The sequence below is a fragment of the Lepisma saccharinum genome, chromosome 18, assembly GCF_977018435.1.
Source record: "Lepisma saccharinum chromosome 18, izLepSacc3.1, whole genome shotgun sequence".
NCBI classification, from domain to species: domain Eukaryota; kingdom Metazoa; phylum Arthropoda; class Insecta; order Zygentoma; family Lepismatidae; genus Lepisma; species Lepisma saccharinum.
In genome coordinates, this window is record NC_139246.1 from 28628768 (window position 1) to 28642108 (window position 13341).

At 37.0% G+C, this 13341-nt stretch overlaps 1 protein-coding gene across 1 annotated transcript in view; it reads right to left on the reverse strand.

Annotated features, from left to right (window-relative positions):
- Window positions 1-2145, reverse strand: part of LOC146002174 (odorant receptor coreceptor-like) — a 34893-nt gene extending 32748 nt beyond the window's left edge. The window contains exon 1 of the mRNA XM_083139892.1: window positions 1106-2145. Within this exon, the coding sequence (XP_082996018.1) occupies window positions 1106-2145 (1040 nt within the window). The remainder of the gene's footprint in view (window positions 1-1105) is intronic.
- Between the last annotated feature and the right edge of the window lie 11196 nt (window positions 2146-13341).

Sequence of the window (13341 nt, forward strand, 5' to 3'; positions counted from 1 at the left end):
TTCAGGGCTTCTGCATTTGCTATGAACAGGCATACTGTGTTCAGTCTTTGCTGCCATAGACTTCACGTAAGGAATAAAAGTAATTAAAGAAAATGCTACCCCAATTCGCCAAATAACAGACACAGAATATGGTCCTAGACTGGTTTAATATTTACTTGAATTTCTGAAGGGACTTTCGTCTCTTATCTCTTGCGATGTTCTCCTACCTCCCCGCTAAACCCACGTCCTTTCACCCTCTAACTCAACATCTTTATCACATCTTAACCCACCACTCTTCTGACGTTATCACTTCCTTCTTTTGCTACTCTTTTCTAGCTGACGGCAATATTAATGTGCCTATATATATTTTGTAATCAAAATTAGCACGCCAAATCGTTTGTGGAATGCATTGCACTTCAACATGGCCAATGAAATTCAAATACAAGAAACCATGAAGAAGTTTGTCGGTACACTACTGCGACTACCTGTTTACGAAGTTAAGGTTGTGAGATAATGGCATCAAGAAACAAATTTGACTATAACAAGATAATAATGAGATTTTAGATATTTAGTCACAGAATACAGGATTGCAAATTAACGAAAACACCGTGACGCCCTACAAAATGTGGAATACACTTCTTAAAATATGAAATTTGAAGTATCAAAAATAATCTTCCAAATCCATTCTCCACCACAATTTCCTTACATACTTGTACTTCAGAACAGACTTAAATAAACCCGTACCTTATCTTCTTCACAATCTTGGCAAGGCGTTAACAGGCGTGCGCCCACCATATTTCCTTTCGATTGTTGCCAATTCTTGCACTTGGACATATGGTGACCATAAATCTCTTCAAGCACAGTCAAAGTTATGGGGATGATATGGTCCGAGTTTATTTAAGTTCGTCCAGAACTATATTTTGCAGTGAGATATTTTCTCTCTTTCACTAATATCGTAAGAGTTTAAGGAACACTGTCCAATTCCAAATATTCGTTGAGTTTTGTACATTACCAAACCTTCAATTATACAGGTTCTAGTTATCAGCAAGCATATTTTAGGATATGGAGTGGAGTGTTTATGTGGAGAACACATCAAATAGCAAGAAAGAGCAAAAATTTGTCTTACCTAATAACTTTCTGATGCTGAATAATCCACTTCTTAAGCGCTCCTTCCAGCCGTGTTGGGGAGGACTCAATCAGAAACAGAGCATCATTTGCAATCTCCGGAGACAAATCTTCATCATGCACTCTGCTCTGAGCAACATTCCATTCTTCTAGGTTCTTGTAGTCTTTATGGACCTCAACAGGTGTCTCTGACAGCACCTCTAGTTCCATTTTGTCATCTTCCAGTACTGTCAGCTCCTGTTCAGCTATTCTGCGCACTTTATCATCACAATCCTTGCTCTTCCTTCCTTCATAGTTCTGATGACCGAGTTCCAGGAGAGCTCTGAAGATCTTTCTCATATGCCGTACTTCTTCCAGAGGATACAGCACCAAAGTACCACATAAGTTGTCAGAAGCCAGAATCAACCAGAAGGAGATATACAGGGACAGGATCTCGAAGGTAAGCATCATTTCGTACAGCGGAGAGGAGATGTTTTCGAACGGATACCAGTAGCTAAGATTGAGAGCCCAGGAGAAGCTGTACTGAGAAGAGTTGAGTCTGGTGTCGCTGGAGCCTCGTGTAGCCAGAGGCTTGTATGTCAACAAGGGATAGGCCCATAGGCTGGCGCATGTCGTCACCAAGATGGACGATACTATCAGTGTCCTTCTGGATCTCTTCACGACCCTCTCCCGAACCATCGCTCTGGACTTCCAGAAGAAGACGCTGTCCTCAAAGTCTTTGCACAGGTCCAGAAGGTCAAACAGGGACTTCCTGTGGACGAGAGTAGATACGAGGTACACGAATCCTTGGACGTAGAACGATACGATCAAACAGTTCACAACGAGTCCCCGGATATCGTGAAACGTGCTGAGGAAGTCGACAATGTTTCCAACTACCTGCGTGCACATCACCACTGTTACCAAAGAGGAATGGAAAACCTTGAAGATGTTCAGCGAATCTCGACAACTCGTAGGCCAACTGAACAACCAGTGGCCAGAGAAGTGTAGAAGGAGTTTTATAGGCCTAATGGCAGTCTCTAGGCTGTGGTCTACATTGAACATAATTTCAATAACGTCACTGCAAAACAAACACGTTACGAAATAAGTGCCTTGAAAATGCAAGGCCTAGACAGGTGACTGACTCTACGTAACTTTAAACCATTAAATACAGATTGTTATCAACAGTCTGTTCAAGAATACTGCAAATAGCATTACTTCCATATTTTGAAGAGATATTTACTAGCAAATACACGCCTCAGAGAAAGAAGCAAGACTCTAAAATATTTAGAATTACAGCAAAACCCCAGTCACATATATTGTAATCTCATAAAATCGAATGTTTCAAAGATAAACGTTGATATATTACATTTAAAGACTTTCGATTTCGATAAATGCGTGTTGACCACAGTGAAATCTAAAACGTCAGAAACTCGAAGCAATTTTTTCCACAGTTCTATCTGTCGAAATTAACTTCTAGTTTTTCCTCTAAACGGAATTTAGGTTAGTGTCACGTATCAAACAAATGCACAGGGAGACATGAATAAATTCTTCTGCGCCCTCTGGTGATAAAAATATAATTATTATTTTATAACATTTCTCAAGCTGGAAATCACATGTCTTCTTGCAAAATTTTAATTAATGCTTTAAAATTATCTTTCAGATGGCAAGGCGTTAGCAAACATGTATTATTCTTTCATATACAGCGTCCACAATGAAGTATTGTTGTAATAATATTGCGTCTCAGGACTTTCGGAATTTAACGTACTGTGTTAAGGAAAATTTCCTGATGTAATGTGACTTACTACCAGAAATGTTGGAAACTATTAATTTTTGCTAATGCTTTAGAAGAAACAATAATGAAGTGGCATAACCCTCACACTAATATAAATAATAATTTTATATCAGCTAACTGTTCTTCACTTCTTGCACACTTGCAGAAAAAACTTTTCACTAAAGCTCAACAGTTAGTAACTTCCTCCATTTTCGACGGAAAAGACACTTGTGCCAGTTTTCTGAAGAAAAGGCATCTTGGAAAACAGATGGAGCACTATCACACAATTTCATGATAATAACGTATCGATATTCATCCTCTTGTGGTTGACCTGCACGAGACTTGAAGGAAGTGTAGAAAGATTTTAAATTTTTCTCCAGGCTTCTGTCTTCTTGTCTCACATCTTGCAGAGTACTGATACAAGTGTAGACGACTTCAATCCCCAATAAATCTATACACACTGTGCAGCAAAACTTTAGTTAGAAACAACAGCACGTGATGTGCAGCAGAGCTTCTCTGATTGGTCAAACCATGCTTGTCCCCCTACCCGACCCATCTGCGCTGGGAGGAGAAGGTTCCAGACAATCAAGTGTTGCCAAATACATGAATTTTTAACTAGATTAGCCAAAGTAAAGGCAACTTTTCTCCAAGATAAAGGTTTTTATATTCTTTCACTTGTCTAATTAGCAACAGTGTATTTTTTTAAGACGCAGAACTTCTTGAAACTTCTCCCATGATAACAACGTAATGCACAAGATTCCCAGTTCATTTCCGAAACGTTTTTCTATTCTCGACCAAAATTTTGTGTTATTTATTACAAGCGCCTTTACTGTGGCAACACATTTGGATATCGTTTACCCAAATTTATAACGGATAATTTCAAAGATAATACAAAACGTTGTTTATTACAACGTTTAAGTTATTAAAGGATGTCACCGCTAAGAGGGTGAGGGTGGGCTAAGTCTGCAGTGAAATAACCCTGGCCCACCTTTTCGCCTTCCCTAATAGCCTACGTAAGTAATTGTTCACAATTATTTACAGTAGAGCCTGGATCGCACACAGAGATATGAAATGAGATAGAAAGAGTGAGAGACAAAATTAAAGAAAAGTGATAGAGATAGGAATGGAGAGAATGAAGATATAGGGAGAAAGAAAGAGAAAACAAGAATGGAGAGCATATAACAAGAAAAGTAGAAAGAGATAGGTGAATAGTGAAGCATAGGAAGAGAAAAGTAGAGAGGCGAATGGAGAGGACAAAGAGATGGATAGAAGATGGATGGAGAAAACAAGAATAGAAAGAGATAGGTCGATAGAGAAAGAAAGAAAATGGAATAAGTATAGACGAAAATCTAGAGAGGGGAGCAGAGAGGATAATGAGTTGCAAAGACAGAAATAATATAAACAAGGGTAAAAAGAGATAAGTAGAAAAAAGGAAGAGAAAGAGATAAGTAGAGAAGGTAAAAGAGAGGATAAAAAAACACAAAGATATGTAGATCAAGCAAGAAGGAACGAGAAAGAGAAACAAGAGCGGAAAGATATAACGTAGATGAAGAAACGAAAGAAGAGAGAGATAAGTAGAAATGAAAGTGCAGAGAAAGGATATAGAGATTCAAAGAATGATATACAAAACAAGAAGGAAAAAGAGAGAGAGAAGAAGATAGATATGTCTACAAATAAATATGTATTTGTTTCAATAAACAATTGTGTACATTAGAAAGAGTAATCAGGAGTGAGACTACAATTTAAAGTACGATTCAAACCTCTATGTGCTTCCATCTAGTATCGAAACAGGGACCCCTTGATTACAAGAACACGACGTTCCCACTTTGCCAGGAGACCCTGCATTAATCGGAGATATAAACCATAAACTATAACTCCATTTTTATTTGTTATTTTTAGTTTGGGCAAGTTTCAAGTAATATGTCCCATTTCGGTTGGTCAACATTCTGCACGTGTAAGTGGGGATATTACTAAAAAGCAGTTGGCAACACTGAGCTACCCCGAAGTGAAAATCCACACCTTGAAACACCTCTCACACATGTTATCTTCTCGAGTATCAGTTAATATACAAACATTGGGACGTATATATGGGATGTATAGCACATATTAAACATGACAGCAAGGTTAAAATCGACCGTCAGCTGCTTCTTTGTTTAACGGTCTCATGTATCTTCTCTCGCCCTGAGCAAAGAGGCGTGTACAATGGAGGGAAACGGAGGCATATGCTCTGAAAGCTATTCATGCTTTGTTGCATGGTACTCTGTTGCGATGGAAAGTGTGTTATACAAACATCTGCAACTTTTCCTTTTTCTTTCTCACAATTTGACGTCAAGAAAACGGTTGCCGTTTCATCAATTCCAAGGAATCATATCCAGAATGTATGCAACCACGCAGAACAGGCTCACATAAGTATTGACTCTGCAACTACTATTAACAAAATATGTAACTTAACTATAAATAACTAGACAGATATCAAGTTGGTATGTGAGATAGTAAAGTTAAACAGATTTAATTATGTGTTTCAAATATCATACCACATTCTGGAAAGTGACAGGGAGTCTCAGACACTACATTCTCCTCTAAGTTAGAGCATCCCCTTGCTGGTGATTTTTTCCTCTACGTGATCACTTCTTTCTGTACACTGTTTTCTCATGTTCTACATTGTTTTTCTTCTTTCCATTGATTTTTTTTATATTTGAAGAATAAACTTGGTAAACGCTGCAAGTGCCACAATGATTCAAACACCGTTTTACACGTTAAACTGTGAAATGTGCCATGCTTTATAATGTGGTAAACGTGAAATGTGGCTGGTAGCCCTCTAAGTAGTTCAAAGGCCGTGTAAAGAGGCACTAGTGTGAACGTTCTTACCGGATGATGTGCTGAACGATGCGATTTCCTAACACTTTCGCTTTTGGCACTTACAACGTTTACCACTTTTCGTCCTCATTTCTTCTCAGCCGATACCAGTTTGAACCGATACTAATATCGATGCCGATATTTTCACCGATTCCTACCGATTCTTCAAATTGTAAAAATTAAAAGTTCCAATTATCGATTAATATTAGTTCAAAATGTTGATTAATATTATTTCAAAATATTCATTAATATTATTTCAGTATGATGGTTAATATTAGTTCAAAATATTGATTAATCTTAGTTCAAAATATTGATTAATATTAGTTCAAAATACTGATTAGTATTTTTTCAAGCTATTGATTAATATTATTTCAATATATTGATTAATATTAGTTCAAAATATTGATAAATATTATTTGAAACTATTGATTAATATTATTTCAATATTGATTAATATTATTTCAATATATTGATTAATATTTTTCAATATATTGATTAATATTAGTTCAAAATATTGATTAATCTTAGTTCAAAATATTGATTAATCTTAGGTCAAAATATTGATTAATATTAGTTTAAGAAATTGATTAATATTACTTCAAAATATTGATTCGTGTTATTTCAAAACTATTGATTAAGATTATTTCAATATATTGATTAATATTAGTTCAAAATATTTTTCATTCAACTTTTTTCACACAAAAAATAGCGCAAAATAAAAAGAGACTTTGAATTTTGCATAATTTCGAAGATAATGAGACTATGCGAAAGACCAAAGTACCGGGATAATATCTGCAGGTATAATACTATGTGTGTGTGTGTGTGTGTGTGTGTGTGTGTGTATAAACACACTTGACACACACACACACACACATTACATATATTTAATTTGATTTAATTTTTGTTAATTAGTTCGGTTTTTATACCACTTTTGGCTAATTGAGATGATGAGGATCAGTGAAGATATGATGAGATTATTGAAGGGATAATAACCATAAACACACATGTTCAGGCAGGATTCGAACCCTGGCGTCGTAGCACGCTGTTCTAACCACTCCGCCACGGACACATAAACACATGCACATATTTTCCTCTTTCTGTCGCTTTTTGATAAAATGAAGTTTTTTGCGTCATTTCTTTGTTTTAATTGAGTAATATAGACTTATTGATGAAACAAAAATTCAAACCACGATTTCTCTAAGAGTTCTGTGATTTTTTTCTATTTGTGAGATCTTACTTGACTTCACATAATGTTGCTTTGAACAATGAAAATCGCAAAAATCAATGATCATTTGGTACTTGGTCGCAAAGAATCTCCGCTGATTCTTTTCCCAGGCTAGCAAGTCTCTGGTGTCTGGATCTATGAAATGTTTAATCCTTTATGAATCTCTTGTTGTGTGCTGACTACATATTGTCTGAGTTGGTGTTTTAAGTCCACTTTATCCACACTATGGCTAGTCGGGACTGGACGTACAGTTTAAAGTGGTATCCGAAGCACAATGTGCCTCCAGCGGGTATCGAACCCCTAGACCCCTTGATTGCATGGCAACGACGCTGCCACTGCGTCAGTCAGGAGAGGCAGTCTTTACTTGGTGTTTTAAGTCCACTTTAAGTAAGGCTAATTGGGACTGGACGTACAGTTTAAAGTGGGATCCGAGCCACCACGTGGCTCCACAGGGAAGTTAGGGAGTCAATTTTGTGTTGTATGCAGTGATGTGCGTCTACGCGTAAACAACGATAGACTACATTCTACACGTAGACTATTTTAAACACGTAGATGACGTAATACATGTAAACAACAACATGGTGAAAAGTGATGACTAAGCAAAGAGCGCTGTAGAAGTAAAACAAAATTACACTACGTACCAGTTGCTAATGTGTGAGAGAAAACTTTCATACTCTTCCTTGCAATTTTAAACAATTTCTCACCTAGGAAAAACTTAACGTAGGGAATAATCTACTGTTTTATGGGGAAAATACTTCTTTTGCCTCACGACTGCCATCTGTTGTTTTTCTTGCATACGATTTTAATTCTTCCATAGTTGAGAGAAGAGAAGAGAAATATTGTAAATAGGATTCTTGTCAGTTCGTTAGGAACAAATATACAAGTAGTTTAAAATGTTACTTTCTTTTCATAAAAGCCTTTAAAATTAATTTGTAGATTACGTGTAGACAACGCATGTAGACGTAAACTTATAGTGTACGGCACATCACTGGTTGTGTGCTGCCCATACATATGTTTTGATTATCCCTTAATCTACTTCATCATCACCATTCATCATCATCGTTGCGATTAGCTAAGAGTGGCAGAAAAGCGACGTAGAATAACACAATTCAATCGATCAATACGCTGATTGCGTGGTTAGCGTCTGTAGGTCATCGCCTCATTCTGTACCACTTCTTTCGTATAGTTAATTTCTTTCCCACAAGAACAATGACGTATTTAGGGGTGTTCCAGGAGGTCCTGACCTACCTGAAAGAACTACCAAGTATTAAAATAAAATAATGACAATGTACTTTTTAGTATACTTTTAGTACTTTTTTCTATATACGTACTTGAAAGACAAGGATTATTACATTGGGATCATACTGTATTGAAGGACACTGCCAAATAAGATTTACACACACCACTACCTATGAAAATATGTGCATAAAATATTAATAAGGAACAGCCTTTTCTTTATTCAATTAATATTCAATTCTTTGTCTACTTGACATTAATATCCTTGTTTTTATATAAATTTGACGATCCTAAGTACACGCGAACTAGATAATAAATATATGTTGTTATATTCATATTCTCATACCATCATTTTAAGTACTCAATTAATAATAGATATGCCATATTAATAAATTTACATATCATAATTAATATTTCATTATAATTTAATTGTTTAAATTTAAACATTATTATATTTATTATTATTTCTGGGACACTTGGTTCGGATCCCCCTCATTATATTTCTAGATACGTGCTTGCATAAGAACACTACTTCTTGAGATTTACCCACCTGGAAAAAAAATCTGCTGGGGAGTTTGCCCCCCAAGACGTTTTTACAATGGCTAACAATAAATCTTCTTCATAGAATCACATGGGAATCATTGTCTTCCATTAATGAAATTAAAGTCATTCAGTCACCTCATCTCGGTTATTTTCTCCAGTGTTTCTTTCGGACGAACCCATGATTGGCATTGAAGTGAAATACAATTACGACAGAAAGCCTTCTTTTCTGAGAAAGAAGTTCACGGGGTCAGCAACAGGTGACGCGCGAGGCGCAATAAAAGCTGATAAGGTACAAACTGGACAGATAAAAGGATTACTTCCTTTCAGGAGACAAACAAGCTAAAATCAATTCAGAGAGTTATAGTACAAGATTACCTCTCAGCCTAATTGACTCTGGGTCAATTTATTTTCCGAGGGTCGGAAGCGCCCAGGGTGGAAAACATCACCTGGCGCCATCACCTCCACAGTTACCTTGTTTGTACACACGCATAATTGTGTAACTTGATTAGAATATCTTCGCCATGTTGCGGAACGAATAACCTGAATTCCCAAGTGTTTCGACTTGTATTTTGCCACGCTGAATGCTGTTCGTAGTACTGGGTGTTACACTCGCTCTCGGCACCTGCTTTTCCTTATAAAAATCAAACTATTGGTCATAATGTAATGAAATTTTCTACGTACATACGTTGGTGTATAAGAAGCATGGTGACGTCACAGCGAGTGTTTCCAGCGACAGTCTACGCAACGACTTCTTTGCCGAGACCAGCAATCTGTTTCTCACTTCCTGCAGTTTTGGACGTCCTCCTTCATGCACACCCAACAATATTCCCAGTTTCTTCACCGAATACTGAATGGAATACTTTGCAGGCAGTTTCCGGACCCCGAAATGTGCAATGAATTGTCTCTGGCCCATGTGCGCCCGCAGGGAGAGGGGGTTAGGGAGGAACTTGCCCCCCTGACATTTCCGGAATGAGTTAATGTAATTCGAATGGTGAAATTGTACAGCTATTTTATAACAAAAAGTATTGTTTCCTGTGACTTACAGGCGTACGTTACAGCAACAATTACCAACTATTATTACTATTATTTGAAATAGGGTTTCATTTAAGCTTGCAGTCTATTTTACACTAAAAAACAGCTTCTTGTCCTAAATGAATTAATGTTAAGTATACAGTTATGCAAATTATACATAGATATACAGAATATGGAATTTACTAATGTATGTAATTAAAAAATCATGCGTAGCAGTAGTATTAATGTAATAATAGTAATAATAATAATAACAACAACAACAATAAAAACAATAGCAATAATAATAGCAATATTAGTAGTAGTAGTGGTAGTAATATAGTTTATGTGACTTCCCCTTCCTTAAAAAAAATCTTCCGGGCGCGCTTGTTTCTGGCCCGCCAATTATGGACTCCGTTTGGACATTTAACGGCAGAAACTCCCAGACGCACGCGCATGCCCACGCAAGGACCAGATGTAAAATATCAGCAATATGTGGGAAACAGGTTGCTGTTGTCTTGGTTCGGTGAGGTTGGTCATTTGCATAAGGTTGCATCTTTAATCCATAAGGCTGAATACGTTCCGGCAGGGAAATCTTGGATGACTGGACACCAATGATTTCTCCATAGTGTATATTACATAGTGAAGAAATGTTATACTATGCTTTCAAATCCATTTTTCTTGAGGGTGAAAAAAATCTTTGTAGGGGGAAGGAATCCAGCTCCCCGTTAATTCGCACACTGCGTTTAACTGCTAAAAATAGCATCTTGCGTCTGTCGTGTTATTTGAAGCGGTTTCAAAGGGTACAATGCTGATTAAAGGATTTAGAGGGGGTACTTTACCCCCTCCCAAATATTTGGCTGGTAATGTGCCCTTCTGCGCTTCACTCTCGTGCCTGTACGACCCTATACCCCATTAATGTCACATACGTTGTATTTAAGTGACAATAGTTTTAAGCAAGGGGCCTCTTGAAGCGTATTTAACTAGCACGTCTCTTTACCTTGTAAGACCCGTGGTGCATAGACAACTCAAGCTACCATGCTATAACACACACGTTACATCAAGACTGGCCCCGTGGACAAAATTTTGCAGATGGCTAGTGATGCTGTTATTGTTACAATTAATACGAACAATTTAAAAACCGTGGATCAAATCAATATATGTACAATAACGCATTTTATATTTATTTTTGCCTTTAAATTTCACTTAAATCTGACAGGTAAACGAAAATACATTTCCAACATGAACTGTTTTCACGTTTTTCTGAATGTACGTTTCGCCTTGAAGTTTTCCTGGCCAGCTCCTCTAACGATAGCGATGCAATAGTATATGGAAGAGTCACGTTACAAATAATTAATGACTCTGTGCTCAGAAAGAAACAATACCATTGTTGAGAAAAAAAACAATAACAATTCCCAGAAAAACAATAACAATACTCAGAAAAAATAACAATGCTTGAAAGAACAATAACAATACTCAGGAAAAACAATAACAATACTAAGAAAATAATAACAATACTCAGAGAAACAACAACAATGCTTGAAAGAACAATAACAATACTCGGAAAAACAATAACAATACTCAGAAAAACAATAACAATGCTTGAGAGAACAATAACAATACTCGGAAAAAACAATGACAATACTCAGAAAAAAACAATACTCAGAAAAAACAATAAATGTGCAGTGAGCCAAAAATAACTCACGTGATGTGCAGCGTAATAATTGATTCTAGCACCGCGTAATTTGCATATGACTGATTCACATAAAATTATTAAAAATAACAATTTTTGATCTAATCCTCAAGAAACATATTGCTTTCAACGTTTATATTATAATGTCGTAATAAACCATCGTGGTCCCAAGGCATTTTTCTTTCAACAGTCACAGCCGATGTGCCAATACAATGGGTATCTGGAGGCAACCTTAGGGGTAAAGACGACCGGAGCGTGCTACTGAACACATCATCTCTACAAATGGCCGTGATTGCGAATGTGTGGATCCCTACATCCCAAACCCCTATGGAATCCATGGCTTGTGAAAGGAAATGTTTTACTGTCAATTGTGTCTCTGGTTAACCAAAGCAACAGAACAAAGGAATGATTACGCTATTAATTATTGTACTATTTCCATGTACAGTAATTTACAGGAAATTACACTAACTTGAAACTAGGTTAATAGAATATCACGTAGTATCAGATATTTTCCACATGGCAGTGGCATGATTCATTCCTAATGACTAAATTAAACATAGGTTGGATTTATAATTGAAAACCAATTTCACGATCAAGGAAAGCTATCGATATTTCAAAACGCACTTAACGTTGGAACTGATTAATTAAAACGCCCAAACCACAATAATTACAGACTACAGCGTCCTTCGTTCAGAACATCTGATATTAGCCTCTTGTATGATGTCCTCATACCTAATTAGTATATCTTTGCGACAAAGCCTAGCCTAGACATGGTGGCGGTGGCAGAACCAATTCTAAGATGCACCCAGGCCCGGATTTCCCAATAGGCCTCATAGGCCCGGGCCTAGAGCGGAACTTTGGTAGGGGCGGCACGATTGTTTGTTTTAAATTGATAAGTAATACCTAATTCTAGGATTGTCTCTTTTCTTCTCCGGACACACGAACGGAACGACTTAATGTAGTTGTATTGTAAATATAAGTTAACGAAGAATATTTCTTAAGAGAGAGAGGCTAGCAGGGCTCGCAACGAGTTTACTAATTTCTTGTTTTAATTATCGACATTGTTGTTTCGAACGTACAGTATTGTGCTGAGCCGGGTCTGCGATTGCGGAAGAACGTGGAGCCTGCCGCTTGCTTTTGAAAGAAAACACCAGCTTGGCTGCGTTCCAGGAACGGCGTTCCTTGTTACTGCCGGAATTGGCCGCATATCAAAAGCATGTGATTCACGTTGAATTGTTGAGAATTAAAATGTCGGCGCAAGCATTATTAAAGGAGTTTCGCATTGTTCTATTCTACTGTTAGTTGCTCGAGAATATTATTCAAGAAGTAGGTGGTGTGTCGCGTCTCTCGTGTGTCAATGTCCGACGTGCGTTTGTTTGGGTAAGTTTAAAACGTCATTACGCTCATTATGAGTGATGTCATATCGCTTTGTTACATTTCATGTATGATGGTATGTACCTATCACTTAAATAAAGTAGGAATAAAAGTCTTCTCTGAAAAACAAGGTAAATGTTAAAATGTAATTTATATAATTGAGGACTAAAAGTGGTAAACGTTGTAAGTGCCGAAAGCGAAAGTGTGGGAAATCGCATCGTTCCGCACATCAGCCCTTAAGAACGTGCACACTAGTGACCTCTTTACACGCCCTTTGAACTACTTACAGGGCTACCAGCTACATTTCACGTTTACCACATTTTAAAGCATAGCCTAGCACATTTCACAGTATAACTTGGAAAACGGTGTTTGAATTATTGTTGCACTTACAGCGTTTTACCAATTTTAGTCTTCAATTTATGTCACATCGCTTTGTTACATTTTTTGTATGTCACTATCATTTAATTAATACAGCATGCCGTTAATAGTAAAAATAGTAATACAGAAAATAATGTGTTTTTCATTCTTGATAAACGGTATGGAGGGTGGCAG